The sequence below is a fragment of the Aquarana catesbeiana genome, linkage group LG11 (genome assembly GCF_042186555.1).
Source record: "Aquarana catesbeiana isolate 2022-GZ linkage group LG11, ASM4218655v1, whole genome shotgun sequence".
Lineage (NCBI taxonomy): Eukaryota > Metazoa > Chordata > Amphibia > Anura > Ranidae > Aquarana > Aquarana catesbeiana.
In genome coordinates this window covers 20,484,715-20,498,315 of record NC_133334.1, presented here as the reverse complement: position 1 = coordinate 20,498,315, position 13,601 = coordinate 20,484,715, and the positions used below count along the sequence as shown (strand labels likewise).

General features: G+C 45.0%; 1 protein-coding gene across 8 annotated transcripts in view; it reads left to right on the top strand.

The window, feature by feature from the left end:
* The window catches only part of NAV2 (neuron navigator 2), a 634,885-nt gene that overhangs the window by 608,141 nt on the left and 13,143 nt on the right, over positions 1-13,601 (top strand). For all 8 annotated transcript variants that reach the window (XM_073604037.1, XM_073604035.1, XM_073604040.1 and 5 more), the window contains 9 exons: positions 489-642; positions 783-942; positions 1,837-1,934; positions 4,463-4,558; positions 5,271-5,439; positions 7,111-7,346; positions 8,736-8,890; positions 9,857-9,928; positions 12,193-12,389. In XM_073604037.1, coding sequence (XP_073460138.1) covers positions 489-642; positions 783-942; positions 1,837-1,934; positions 4,463-4,558; positions 5,271-5,439; positions 7,111-7,346; positions 8,736-8,890; positions 9,857-9,928; positions 12,193-12,389 — 1,337 coding nt within the window. The remainder of the gene's footprint in view (positions 1-488; positions 643-782; positions 943-1,836; positions 1,935-4,462; positions 4,559-5,270; positions 5,440-7,110; positions 7,347-8,735; positions 8,891-9,856; positions 9,929-12,192; positions 12,390-13,601) is intronic.

Genomic DNA, 13,601 nt, shown 5'->3' with positions numbered 1-13,601 from the left:
TGAGAAATGTGGCTGCTTTTTTTTTTTTTTTTTTGACCGCTCCAATTCCTGGACTTCTTTAACACTTCAGCTGTCAACAGGGGAGACCCACCGACAGCTCAAAGAGCCGAGCCTGAAATTTTCAGGTATCGGTGCATTTGCAAATACTCGATATCGGCACCGGTACCGATACTAGTATCGGTCCAACCCTACTCATAAGTCATATTCTAAAGCTGAATGACAGTGAGCATTAAAAGCATTAAGATATCATTTTCCCTCCTTTCGTAGGACCTGGTCCTACAAAGTCACTCCTCTTCGTCCATAGTAGGGATGCAGCCTCTATGATGTCACCACATACAATGCAGGGCCAGTGGTCCTGCCTTGTATATGAGGATGTCAAGGGCTTGTTGGCCGGGGGGGCCAGTTGTCAGGGAAGCCCTCCTGGATGATTAGAGGATGGTATGCGAAGTACTGCAGTGACTGATTTACCCTTTTTTGTCCCCTTCTAGCCTTTCTGAGTGCACAGATAGCGAAGCAGACAGTGTCTTACAACTGCGCAACGAGCTGCGTGACAAGGAGATGAAACTGACCGACATAAGACTGGAGGCTCTGAGCTCGGCACATCAGCTGGATATACTGCGGGAGGCCATGAACAGAATGCAGGTAATGCACCGCCGCGGTATTCACCGGATTACATTCGTACCTCGCTGAACCTGTTCATATATTGCCTGTCATTGCTCCTGATTTATCGTTCCAATTGGCTGGGCCTCTTCTGTGTGCTCTTATTATTATCCCTTTTCCAGACTGAGATTGAGAAGCTGAAAGCTGAAAACGATCATCTGAAGGCAGAGAATCATGGGAAATGCAGCAGAACGCCATCCCAGATCTCCATCTCTTCCTCTCCAAGACAGTCCATGGGCTTCACACAGCCAGGGATGACGATGACGGAATCCTCCAGCCTGGGTGAGTGGAGGAGTCACTGCTATAACCTATATATACACTCACCGGCCAGTTTATTAGGTACGCCTGTTCAATTGCTTGGTAACACAAGTTGCTAATCAGCCAATCACGTGACAGCGACTCAATGCATTTAGACATCTAGATGTGGTGAAGACGACTCGCTGAAGTTCAAACCAGAATGCCAAGCGAGGTGCTACCCACCTTGCAGTCACCAGCCCAAAAGCCCCCCCCCCCCCCCGGTCCCTCTCTTGGTTGGATAGATTGATAGCAGTGCAGCCATTGGCTCCCACTGCTGTCAATCAAATCCAATGACCAGGGGGGCGGGGCCTCTATGGACGCCAAATGCTGGACTTGGGAGCGTGCCCGCAAGGTAACCCCCTCGGGAGAGCGCTTCTAATGCGGGGAGGAGCCGCAAGAGCTGCCGAAGGACCCCAGAACGAGCTGCACAGTGGAGTGGAGGTAAGTATGAAATATTTGTTACTAAAAAAAAAAATAAAAAACGATCCTTTAGTATCACTTTAACAACCAGCTATTGTTAAAGATGGTGGCTGCCGGCTCCAATAATTTGCATCTGAACCGTATCTAAATCGCAGCTGAACCGCTGAACAGCTGCTTTGGAAATTCGCAGTGAAAACGGAGGGGAAGTTCGCATCGGACTTGCGTGAACTTGGCCTTAAAAGACATGTTAAGGGTTAGGACCCCCTTCATCAAGGCTTTACATAAATTGTTGGGCAAATTAAATCTGGACCAAAGACAGCAAAGTCTGGATGTGATTTGAAGGAGTGAAAAAGTTTGCTCCAGTTGCTGAAAAGGGGCCCCTTTAAAATTTTGACATGGGGGCACCATGATTGGTAGTTACACCCCCTGTTCCTAACAAATCCCCTTTTGCCCTTTCAGACATGCTGCTGGAGGATTCTGCCGATGGCACCCTGCGCAAGGAGAGCCGCCATGTCAAGATTGTGGTCAGCCTCTTGGAGGAGGTGAAATGGAGAGAGGTGGGTGTGCTGAGCTGATGACTGTGTTTTGTTAACATGAATGATGTTGAAGCAATATATGTGGGGGACAGATAAAAGATGAAGGGGGACTCTGAAGCATAATATGTCATAATGGAAAGAAAGGAAAGTGACCCAAGGAGAGGAAACGAGAAGCAGTAATACAAACAGGGCAGACTACATTGTTTCTGGGCATTTTTGTTTTTCTATTTAGGTTTTTAAACTGATGTTTTATATACATAGTCAGTCAGGTTAAAAAAAAAAAAGTACATCTAGTTCAACCAATAAAAAGGGAAAAAAAGACCACAGCAGAGACATTGGGGTTGATTTACTAAAGGCAAATAGGCTGTTCACTTTACAAAGTGAATTCACATTCACCAAGCCAAGAATACCCAATCACATCGTTATATAGTGTGGTTTAAAAAAAGACAAAGTCCATCTAGCTCAACCAATAAAAGGGGGGGAATACAAGAACATCAAACAAACAAACATCAGTATATTTGTTTGCACATGATTGGGAGATGGAAGTCAATCCATGATTGCGAGATGGAAGCTTCAATGTAGTCACTTAGCTAAACTAAGGGAAAATTCCCTTGTACAGTGAACAGTCTATCTGCCTTTAGAGCCCTTTCACACTGACAGCGCGGCCGCATTTTAGCGGCGCTTTACCATCATTTTAGAGGCACTTTTCGGCCGCTAGCAGGGAGCTTTTAACCCCCACTAGCGGCCGAATAAAGGGTTAAAAGTGTCGGCAAAGCGCAGCTGCAAAGGCACTTTGGCGCCGATGCCCATTGACTTCAATGGGCAGGAGCACCCCAAAAAGGTGCTGCTTGCAGGACTTTTTTTTTATGTTCTGCCAGAGCAGCGCCCCAGTGTGAAAGCGTTCGGGCTTTCACACTGGGACTGCAGATGAGGCGTTTTTCAGGCGCTATTTTTAGCGCTAAAGCGCCTGAAAGACGCCTCCAGTGTGAAAGGGGTCTTATTAAATCAACCCCTATCTGCTTTCATGCCCTCTCTAACTGAAACTTTGAACCACACATGGCCTGAACATGGCAGGAGGGGAAGGGAGGAAACACAGCCCCGAAAACCTGAAAAAGTTATTTAGTGCTCCACCTACTGGCTAAAACTGAGCATCTACTCTATATGTTGTAACCCAGAAACCCAAAAGAAAATATATACAAAACTACTACATATTGGAGTTGATTTACTAAAACTGGAGAGTGCAAAATCTGGTGCAGCTGTGCATGGGAACCAATCAGCTCATAACTTCAGCTTGTTCAATTAAGCTTTTACAAGAAAAAACAAAACTGGAAGCTGATTGGTTCCTATGCAGAGCTGCACCAGATTTTGCACTCTTCAGTTTTAAATCAACCCCATGCTCTTTACAGGTTATTCTAGACCAGGGGTAGGCAACCTGGGGTCCTCCAGCTGTTGTGGAACTACATTTCCCGTGAGGCATGGCAAGGCTGGCAGTTACAATTACTCCCAGAGGCATAATGGGACTTGTAGTTCTGCAACAGCTGGAGGGCCCCAGGTTGCCTACCGCTGTTCTAGATCCTCAAAGAAGGAAACCACAGAAGGAACGCCAGAACCAGTCCCCCTTTATTAGGGGCTTAGGGTTCAGACAATACTATAACCAGTGGCTAGTGCTGTATATTTGGGGGGGGGGGGGCGGCACAAGACGTTCCACCATCACATTCCCCCCCCCCCCCCCATCAGTCGTTCACTTTGCCCTGCACTTAAGAATCCCTACACCCCCCCCCCCCCCAGTCGGTCCCGCACTCTTACCCCATCTAGGTCATGGGCAGCTTTGGCTCCTTCCTGCGTCTCCTCCTTATCGGCGTCTGCTTCCTCCTCGATGGCTTCACCCTGCGTCTCGGGCTTCACGGCAGCTTCCTCCTCAGCGGCTTCCCTTCTCCTTCCCTCGGCGGTTAATACGATTGCTTCTTCTCTTGGCCAATCGAGACTCAGGACCTGCTTCCTGATTGGCTGGGAGGAGAATCAGGAAGACAATAGCGAATATTAATTCGCTATTGTCACACAACTGGGTGGGCTCAGGGCGCACCCCGAGTCCACGCTTTTTTTAAAGCCAATTAGAGCCTCTGCTAATCATGTGCTTAAAAAAAAAATAAACCCATTGAAATCCATGCGTCCGGCACCCTGCATGTAGATTAGGGGCCGGGCTCATGGGTTAGGGGGGGCGGTGCCCCTGCGCCCCTTATGGACGGGCCGCCACTGACTAGAACAGTCTCTAAAATCAGGCTTTTGTATAATATTCTGTGAGATTTGTGAATACTGGAACAGCTAGTAGCTAACAGTGCCAGCGGTAGGAAGTTATATGTCCGCTTGGGTGTCTTTTTTGGAATTGAGGTTGTTATAAACAACTGAGGTACACTATAATGAAAAGGAAAGGTAGTACAGGATATAAAATGCCCCCCGGCCCTCACCTTGTTTGTTAGAGCAATAATAAAAGTAATGTAATTCTATGGTTCTTTGTATATCTCACATATCTCCTTGTACTTCTTCTCCAGGATTGCCGGCCTCGCATATTTCTTATTGGCTGTATTGGTGTCGGTGGCAAAACCAAATGGGATGTCCTGGATGGGGTTGTACGCCGGTTATTTAAGGTAGAATATTATCACTTATAAGACCTTTAAAGTGTTGTGTTCACTGTTGATTTGTGTAAAGGGTCTTTGAAAAAAAGTTCAAATATGTAAGAAGCAATAAGGGTGCCACATTAATGGTCAAAGAGTCCACAATTGTATTTTATTGGAAAAACAATAGAATAAGAAAACTAGCTCTTTTTGGGGGTTCAGACACTCTCCCCTTCACCAGGTCATAAGATAAATCTATTGTGGCTTGACTACATTAGATTGTAATAATAGTAATATGTTTATAGTAAAACCTGTAAGCAGCTGCTTGTGCAATCTCCCCCGGGTGGGGAAGTGTCTGAACCCCCGAAAACATGTTACTGATTCTACCGATTTATAATACTAAAATATTATTTTGGACTCTTTCTGGCCATTGGTGTGGCACCCTTACTAGTTTTTACATTAGGTTATGTTTTTATTGCTATCTGTGTCCCCGTTGGGGAAATTCACCGCCCCCCCCCCCCTTGTTCTGTTGACCATCCTCTCTGGAGTTTAAAGCGGAGGTCCACCTAAAAGTGGAAGCTCCTCTTATCTGCCTCCTCCCCCTCCTCCTCCGGTGCCTCATTTGGCCGCAGCGAGATCCCCCAGAAGTTTGCCCCCCCACCCCTCCTTCCCCCTCATGTGGCTTCGGATGATGCACTTTGATTCCTCAATGTATAAAGCCTAACCTGCGTGATGTTTTCTACAGGAGTACATTGTACACGTGGATCCAATCACACAGCTAGGACTCAATTCTGAGAGTGTAACCGGTTACAGCATCGGAGAAATCAAACGTACAAACACTGTGGGAACCCCGGAACTCCTTCCATGCGGGTATCTGGTGGGTGAAAATGACACCATCGCCCTCACATTAAAAGGTAAGTGATATTTTTGATTAATTGCTAAATCTTCCCATTCTTTTATTCCTTGTGCATGTCAAAAATGTTGGGAGAGATGAGGTGATAAAAATGCCCAAAGTGTGTTACCCTCTAACCCCCTGGTGCCCAACTTGTGGCCTTAGGCCCACATACAGGGCCGCACCTGCGCAAGGTAAACAAGGGGTTTGCCTTGGGCGGCATTTTTCAGCGCCGCCAGCCCCCCCCCCCCCCAGTCGACCACGCTATAGCTGAATGACGGCTACAGTCAGGTACAGACAGCTACAGGCGGTCTTCAAGTTCTGGAAGAGCATCTATTGACTGCGTTCTCCGCGGCACGCGCCCCGTGAAATCTGTGATCGCTGTGTCCTTCAGGAACAGCTGATCACAGATTGGGGTAAAGAGCTAATCACAGTGGCTCTTTACCTCGTGAATAGCTGTGTCTAATCACAGCTGATCACATTGTAAACACACTTGCCGTTTATTAGCATTCCTTTCCTCACGCTGTCAGCATGAGAAGAGGAGAGAGCTGGTAACCGGCTAGTGTGAATAGGGACACCTGCACTGATCATCAGGGCACTAATCATCAGTGTCCTGATGATCAGTGCTGCCAATCAGTGTCGCTTATTAGTGCTGCCAATCAGTTCTACCAAACAATGTTTTTTCATCAGTGCTACCTATCAGTGTCCTTTAGTGCCAACTATTAGTGTCTTCTCATCAGTGCCACCTCATCCCTGCTGACCCTGTCCTATGTCCCGCTGACCCCATCCTCTGCTCCATTGACCACATATGTGGTACTTGGATGAATCGTGTCTCAGGGTCTGATGAGGAAGCCACAGCTGTACACTGTGAATGACTGCAGCTTCCTCTTCAGACCCTGAGACAAGAATGGTATACTGTGGCTGGGGTGGGACAACCTTAGATGCGGGGGGGGGCAGTGCCCGATTTTAGTCTTGTCTAAGGCAGCACAAAACCAAAATACACCACTGGCCACATGCAGCCCTTTAGTACCTTCAGACCCCAGTAGCCTGTATTGGGAATGAGAGCATTGATCTGTAATGTGGTAATAGAAATTATTTCTGCTAGTGTAATGTAATATGTCCCAAGTCTCTTGCAGCAGATCTACAACTAAGCCTGTAGCATGTCCGCAGTCTCCGACCTTCATTTCCTTTTCTAGCATTACATATACTGAATATCATGTGAAGCCCCTTGGTGTTGTCAAGGACCACATTTTAGGCTCCATATATCTCACAAGTTGACAACCACCACTCTAACCCACAAGATGGTGACCTGCATTGTTTGTGATAGACAGGTTCACCATAAAGGCCTAATCCAACTAAATCTTCAGTGTTAGGTGGTTGTCGGAAAGCTGAATCACATGGTGGCTTCTCATATCTTGGGGGGCCTCCAGGGGAAAGGCTACACAAACAGAATTCCCAGTTCTTCCAACAGCAATGGCCATCACAATGCAATATGATGATATCAGGATTCTATAACAGAGAAGAAATTAGTTGATCCAGCTCTGACACGCCCCCGTTACAGGTTTATGGGAGGAGCTACAAATGTCATCTCAGATGTCTGCCAAACTGTCCAAAAAGCTTGCTTAGGCTTTGCCACTAACACAATGCCACACTTTGCTATTAGAGGATAATGTTGTCATCTGTTCTGTTTCAGGTCTCTCTGAGAACAGTTTGGACGCTCTGGTGTTTGAAACGCTGATTCCTCGCCCAATATTACAGCGATACGTCTCACTGCTAACAGAACATCGGAGGATTATCCTGTCCGGTCCTAGTGGGACGGGTAAAACCTACTTGGCTAACCGGCTGTCTGAGCACATGGTGCTGCGCGAGGGGCGAGAACTAAGCGATGGCATCATTGCTACTTTTAATGTGGATCATAAGTCCAGCAAGGTAAGGATTCCTCACTGTTGTTTCTGTCCTATAGGAAGCTGCAAACCTAGATTACCATTGTGTAGACTTATCGAGTATGTCAGGGATGTGTGAAGTGTAGTTATTCCTAGCAACCAATCAGTAATTACTTTTCAGTGATAGCGCCTGTGTCCACATAAGGCTTTAGGTTCATTTTCAGTACCGTGTAAATTTAGTGTCTGGCCTATGTGTCGCTAACACTAAAGTGATGCCCAATACTTCACCCTTTTACTTTAACCCTTAAATGATAAGTTCACCTTTTACCATGTTACATGTTCCACCTGTTTTTAGGGTGGAACATGCAACATATTCCAGCACCTGCCCCCCCAACACCCCCCCCCCCCACACACACACACACACACACACACACACACTTCTCCCCGTACCCACTGTCACTATTTGAAAAAAGCGCAGCCATGTGGGGCTCCGCCCACACAGCTGCATCATTCCATCACAGTTTCCGGTGAATTAATGCTAACAAATACCGTCACTCATTGCGGCTGACGGCTTGTAGTTTTCAGTGAGTTGTGCGGGCGCTGGTGAGCGCTCTTGTCATTCATTGGGTCTCCCAGGTAACTGCCTGCATGTAGGAGGTACGAGCAGACGCTATGCTGAGAGTCTGCAGGACCAGGACATTATACCCATGTTCTGGTGATTGTGGGGGCAATGCTCTGCAGGCTCCTTGGAAAAAATAAATAAAATGCACATTTTTTTTTACCTACAGTATCTCACAAAAGTGAGTACACCCCTCACATTTTTGTAAATATTTTCTTCTATCTTTTCATGTGACAACACTGAAGAAATGACACTTTGCTACAATGTAAAGTAGTGAGTGTACAGCTTGTATAACAGTGTAAATTTGCTGTCCCCTCAAAATAACTCAACACACAGCCATTAATGTCTAAATCGCTGGCAACAAAAGTCAGTACACCCCTAAGTGAAAATGTCCACATTGGGCCCAAAGTGTCAATACTTTGTGTGGCCACCATTATTTTCCAGCACTGCCTTAACCCTCTTGGGTATGGAGTTCACCAGAGCTTCACAGGTTACCACTGGAGTCCTCTTCCCCTCCTCCATGATGACATCACAGAGCTGGTGGATGTTAGAGACCTTGCGCTCCTCCACCTTCCGTTTGAGGATGTCCCACAGATGATCAATAGGGTCTTGTCACGTGAAAAGATATAATAAAATATTTACAAAAATGTGAGGGGTGTACTCACTTTTGTGAGATACTGTGTATATCCCCGATACATCGATTACCTTAACATGTCCTCCATGTATCCCTGATACTTCGATTACTTGAACGTGTTCTCATTTCATAGAAGTGATGTCTGTGAGTTTCCACTAACATTTTCCTATTTCGTCGTGCAGGAACTGCGTCAGTATCTCTCCAACCTGGCCGACCAATGTAACAGTGCGAACAGTTCGGTGGACATGCCTCTGGTCATCATCCTGGATAATCTGCACCATGTCAGCTCCCTAGGGGATATCTTCAATGGCCTTCTAAACTGCAAATACCACAAATGGTAATTCTGTTCAGTATTCTAGCTGCTCATAGGGGCTTTGTTATAGCAGCAAAGATAATAAATAAATAAATTATATATATATACACACACATATCTTATATTATTATATTTATGAAACTGATTTGTTAACTAGTAACTCACTGCTGAAGCTTAAGGCCCAGCTTGCCTTTTATTTTGCTGTCGCTAGTTCCTGGTTAGAGGGTAGTTATTGCCTGTCTTTCTATTGTGTGTGCGTATATATATATATGCTATTGGTCATAATGATGCAGTTCACCAGGAACAACAGCAAAGATTCTGCCATGTCCCCTTTTTTCCTTGTCTATTGTTCCCATTCTTCCGGGCACAAAAACTCTCATTTCAGTATTCTCCTTAACACCCACAAACGATATAAATCCACTTTGTGTTCACCAGATGCATTTTCAACCCAGATTATTACCCTGTAAAGGTAGTAGTGACATCATCACTATGCTGTACATGGCCTGTGCAGAGAATAGAGCTGTGGGAGGGGCCCAGCAGGCTCCACCCACTACAGGCTGCCTGCAGAAAACGATAGAGACCAGACCAGTTATCCTGCACCAGGAGAGAGAGCAGAGCTGTGGGAGGGGGCCAGCAGACTCCACCCACTACAGGCTGCCTGCAGAAAACTATAGGAGGGGCGGAGACAAGACCAGTCACCCCGCACAAGGAGAGAGAGCAGCAGTGAGCGGTCTTTATTACAGGAAGTCTCGCATTGGATTACTGCACAGATCTGGAAGAAATACAGGAAGCACACCGAGATTCAAGAAGAATACACATGATAAATGGATTTAGACAATATTTATAATCTCCTGGAGTTCAGTTTTAACACTTACTCTATATACCTGCCATTTATACATGCAGAGATCTTTATTATTGTTTTGAATAAGAACCAAATACAATAATGTTTGAATGACATATTTCTTCTTCTTTATAATAATCTCCCTACAGCCCATACATCATTGGCACCATGAACCAGGCAACATCCTCCACGCCCAACCTGCAACTCCACCACAACTTCAGGTATGTCTGATCTTTTTTTCTGGATAACAGAAGGTTAATGTGGAGAAATATTGATTGAGCAGAAAAAAAAAAAACCTGTCCCAGTCAGTAATGATTCACACCGAAATAGGCAGATATTAAGAAGAATACAAATTCTTAATTACATTTTTAATATATTTTTGCCCCAGTAACCATTTAAGGAACACCAAATAGCAGATATACGTGATTCTGCACTTCCACCTGGGGGGGGGGGGCGCGTTTCTGCTGTGATTGCTCACAGCAGAAGCTGATCTGTGGGTGCTGGACACTGGATGTCCGCTGACATCCGCCGATCGTTGGGCAGAGACATAGAACGGAGCTCTGTAAACAAGGCAGATTTCCGTTCTGACAGGGAGGAAGTGATGGATTCTGTGTCTTTGCAAAGCAGGGAATAAAATCTATCACTTCCCTTAGTAAAAGCACCTTACACAGTACACATAAACACTGGCTAGGCACACAGTTAACCCTTTAATCTCCTTATATGTTTAACTCTTTCCCAGTGTCATTAGTACAGTGACAGTGCATATTTTTAGCACTATTTACGGTCACTGGTTCCCACAAAGTGTCAGTGTCTAATTTTCCGCTGCGCCAATATAAGTCGCGGATCGCCACCAATAGTAGTATTAAAAAAAAATATATTCCAGTATATACACGCCATAGTTTGTAGACGCTATAGCCTTTGCACAAACCAATCAATATACGCCTATTGGGATTTTTCTTTACCAAAAATATGTAGCATAATATATATTGGCCTAAATTTATAAAGAAATTTGATTTTTTTTTTCATGTTTGTATTGGATATCTTTTATAGCAGAAAAAAAAACAAAAACAAAAAAAAACAATTTTTTTTTTTTTTTGTTTATAGCGCAAGAAAAAAATTAAAAAAACTAAGTGATGATTAAATACCATCAAAAGAAAGCTCTATTTGTGGGGAAAAAGGGACCTAAATGTTATTTGGTTACAGCGTTGCATGATCGCGCAATTGTCAGATAAAGTAATGCAGTGCCGGTGTTCTGTCAATATGTGCCCACCGTCAAAAAGTGCCTGCGCATGCGCAGAACAGAACGGCACTCCAGCTGATTTTCCGATCAGCTGGAGTGACTTCACCATAGCGCATGCGCACATTGTAGGTGCCTTTTTTCGATGGGTGAAACCATTTCTCTGGCATAATTGAACGCTATGCAAACAGCGGAGGGACACCATAGATGTCATATTGTGTCTCGGGTTTACAGCGAGGCACAATCTGACATCTATGTTGTCCCTCTGCTCTTTACATAGCTTTCAATTGTGCCCGAGAAATTGTATCTCCCATCGAATAAACCCTCCTACGATGTGCACATGCACTATGGTGACGTCACTCCATAGTCTGGAGGATCTTAGTTATGAGGAAAGGTTGCGAGCACTGAACTTATTCTCTCTGGAGAAGAGACGCTTGAGAGGGGATATGATTTCAATTTACAAATACCGTACTGGTGACCCCACAATAGGGATAAAACTTTTTCGCAGAAGAGAGTTTAATAAGACTCGTGGCCACTCATTACAATTAGAAGAAAAGAGGTTTGTCCTTAAACTACGTAGAGGGTTCTTTACTGTAAGAGCGGTAAGGATGTGGAATTCCCTTCCACAGGCGGTGGTCTCAGCGGGGAGCATTGATAGCTTCAAGAAACTATTAGATAATCACCTGAATGACCGCAATATACAGGGATATACAATGTAATACTGACATATAATCACACACATAGGTTGGACTTGATGGACGTGTGTCTTTTTTCAACCTCACCTACTATGTAACTATATGTAACTCCAGCTGATCGGTAAATCAGCTAGAGTGCCCTTCCATTCTGCGCATGTGCGGGCACTTTTCGACAGAGGGCTCAAATCAATAGAACACCGTATCGCAAAAAATGGCCTGGTCATGAAGGGGGGTAAATCTTCTGGAGGTCAAGTGGATATGATAAGCACAGTGAGGAGCATCTGGCTGCTTTTCCATACCCCAAAAAACTATGGTTTCTCCTTACATAAGCCAGCCCCCGAGGAGTCTGTATGCTCCTCCTTTTTTGCACACTCTGTGGTAGCTTCTACTAATAACCTCACTATCAGTATGGGGTAGGCAGGTCATTTAGTAATCATTCTCACCCTTGTTAGGATTTCAAGGATTTCTCCCTCCATGCTACATTTTTAGAGCTTGCTCATCTTCACGATAAATCCCATCTGACTTTGTTTTTTTTAACCTGTTACCTATATAGGTGGGTGCTCTGCGCCAACCACACGGAGCCGGTAAAGGGTTTCCTGGGGCGCTACCTCCGGCGGAAGCTGATCGAAACAGAAATGACCAACCGCGTACGAAACGTGGAGCTGGTGAAGATCATCGATTGGATCCCTAAGGTGTGGCAACATCTCAACCGCTTTCTGGAGGCTCATAGCTCCTCAGATGTCACCATCGGTGAGTGCTGGATGGAAAACAATCATAGAGTGTTGGTGCGGGGAGGCTTTGGGAATGCAATAGACCAGTGATGGCGAACCTTGGCACCCCAGATGTTTTGGAACTACATTTCCCATGATGCTCATGCACTCTGCAGTGTAGTTGAGCATCATGGGAAATGTAGTTCCAAAACATCTGGGGTGCCAAGGTGCGCCATCACTGCAATAGACTATGAAGTTACTGTATGCTCTGCCTGTCAAAGGCTGTAGCCATGGGGCATGCTGGGTCTTGTTATCGGAATATAAAGGCTAAGTTCACCTTTTTGGAAAAATAATACATGAAGAACAAAAGCATTTATTATTTTTTTTTCCCCGCAGGAGCCTGCAAATCATTGCACCTGTGATCAGCGAATTACCAGTGCAATGTCAGGCTCCTGCAGACAAGCCCTACAGCTTTCAGCCCGTACCTCTGTATGGGTCATCAGTTTGAAAGCTGCAGAGCTTGTGAATGAACTTCGAACATGTTAGTCAGCGCCCTCACAGTTCATTGAAAACTACAAGCCATCTGCCACGGTGGCAGATGGAACTTGTAGTCCTCTCATTCACAGATTCCTGTGAATGAATGTTGCGGCTGTGGAGGCAGAGCTCAGCACTGCTGCACTGTTTACAAAATGTGACAGGCGGTGCAGGGAGGGTATCCCCTGCCAACTATCAGAGGAATCCAAAGGGAGGGAGGGAGGGTTTGAGGAGGATAAGTGCTAAAATACTTTACAAATTATACTCTATATATAGGTGTGTAATGTGTAACATGCTCCAAGAGGTGAACCTATCCTATACCTGGAGATTAAGATTTTTGGCTGGTCAGAGCAACTGTGATTCACTCAGACTGCCTCAAGACGGCAATGCAGGCTCAGGGATTTGTAGTTTGTTTTATGTAGCATTGGGGGTCATCAGCCTTTTCCACATTAGGGGGTCTATTTATAACAACATCTGTTGCATGAATGTCAGAAGCATTTGTGCAAGCTGAACAAAATGTCACCGTCATTTTTCTAAGAGAAAAATACATTTTTTTTCTGTGTCATTTCATTCAGCTTGCACAAATTCTGACATTAAAAAGTATGTTTTATAACCACTATAAGACCAGGCCTTATCTGAAACTTTTTGTTTTGGGGGGTTCAAAGTAATTTTCCTGCAAAAAATACAAATTTAAACTTGTAAATACGATCTATATCTT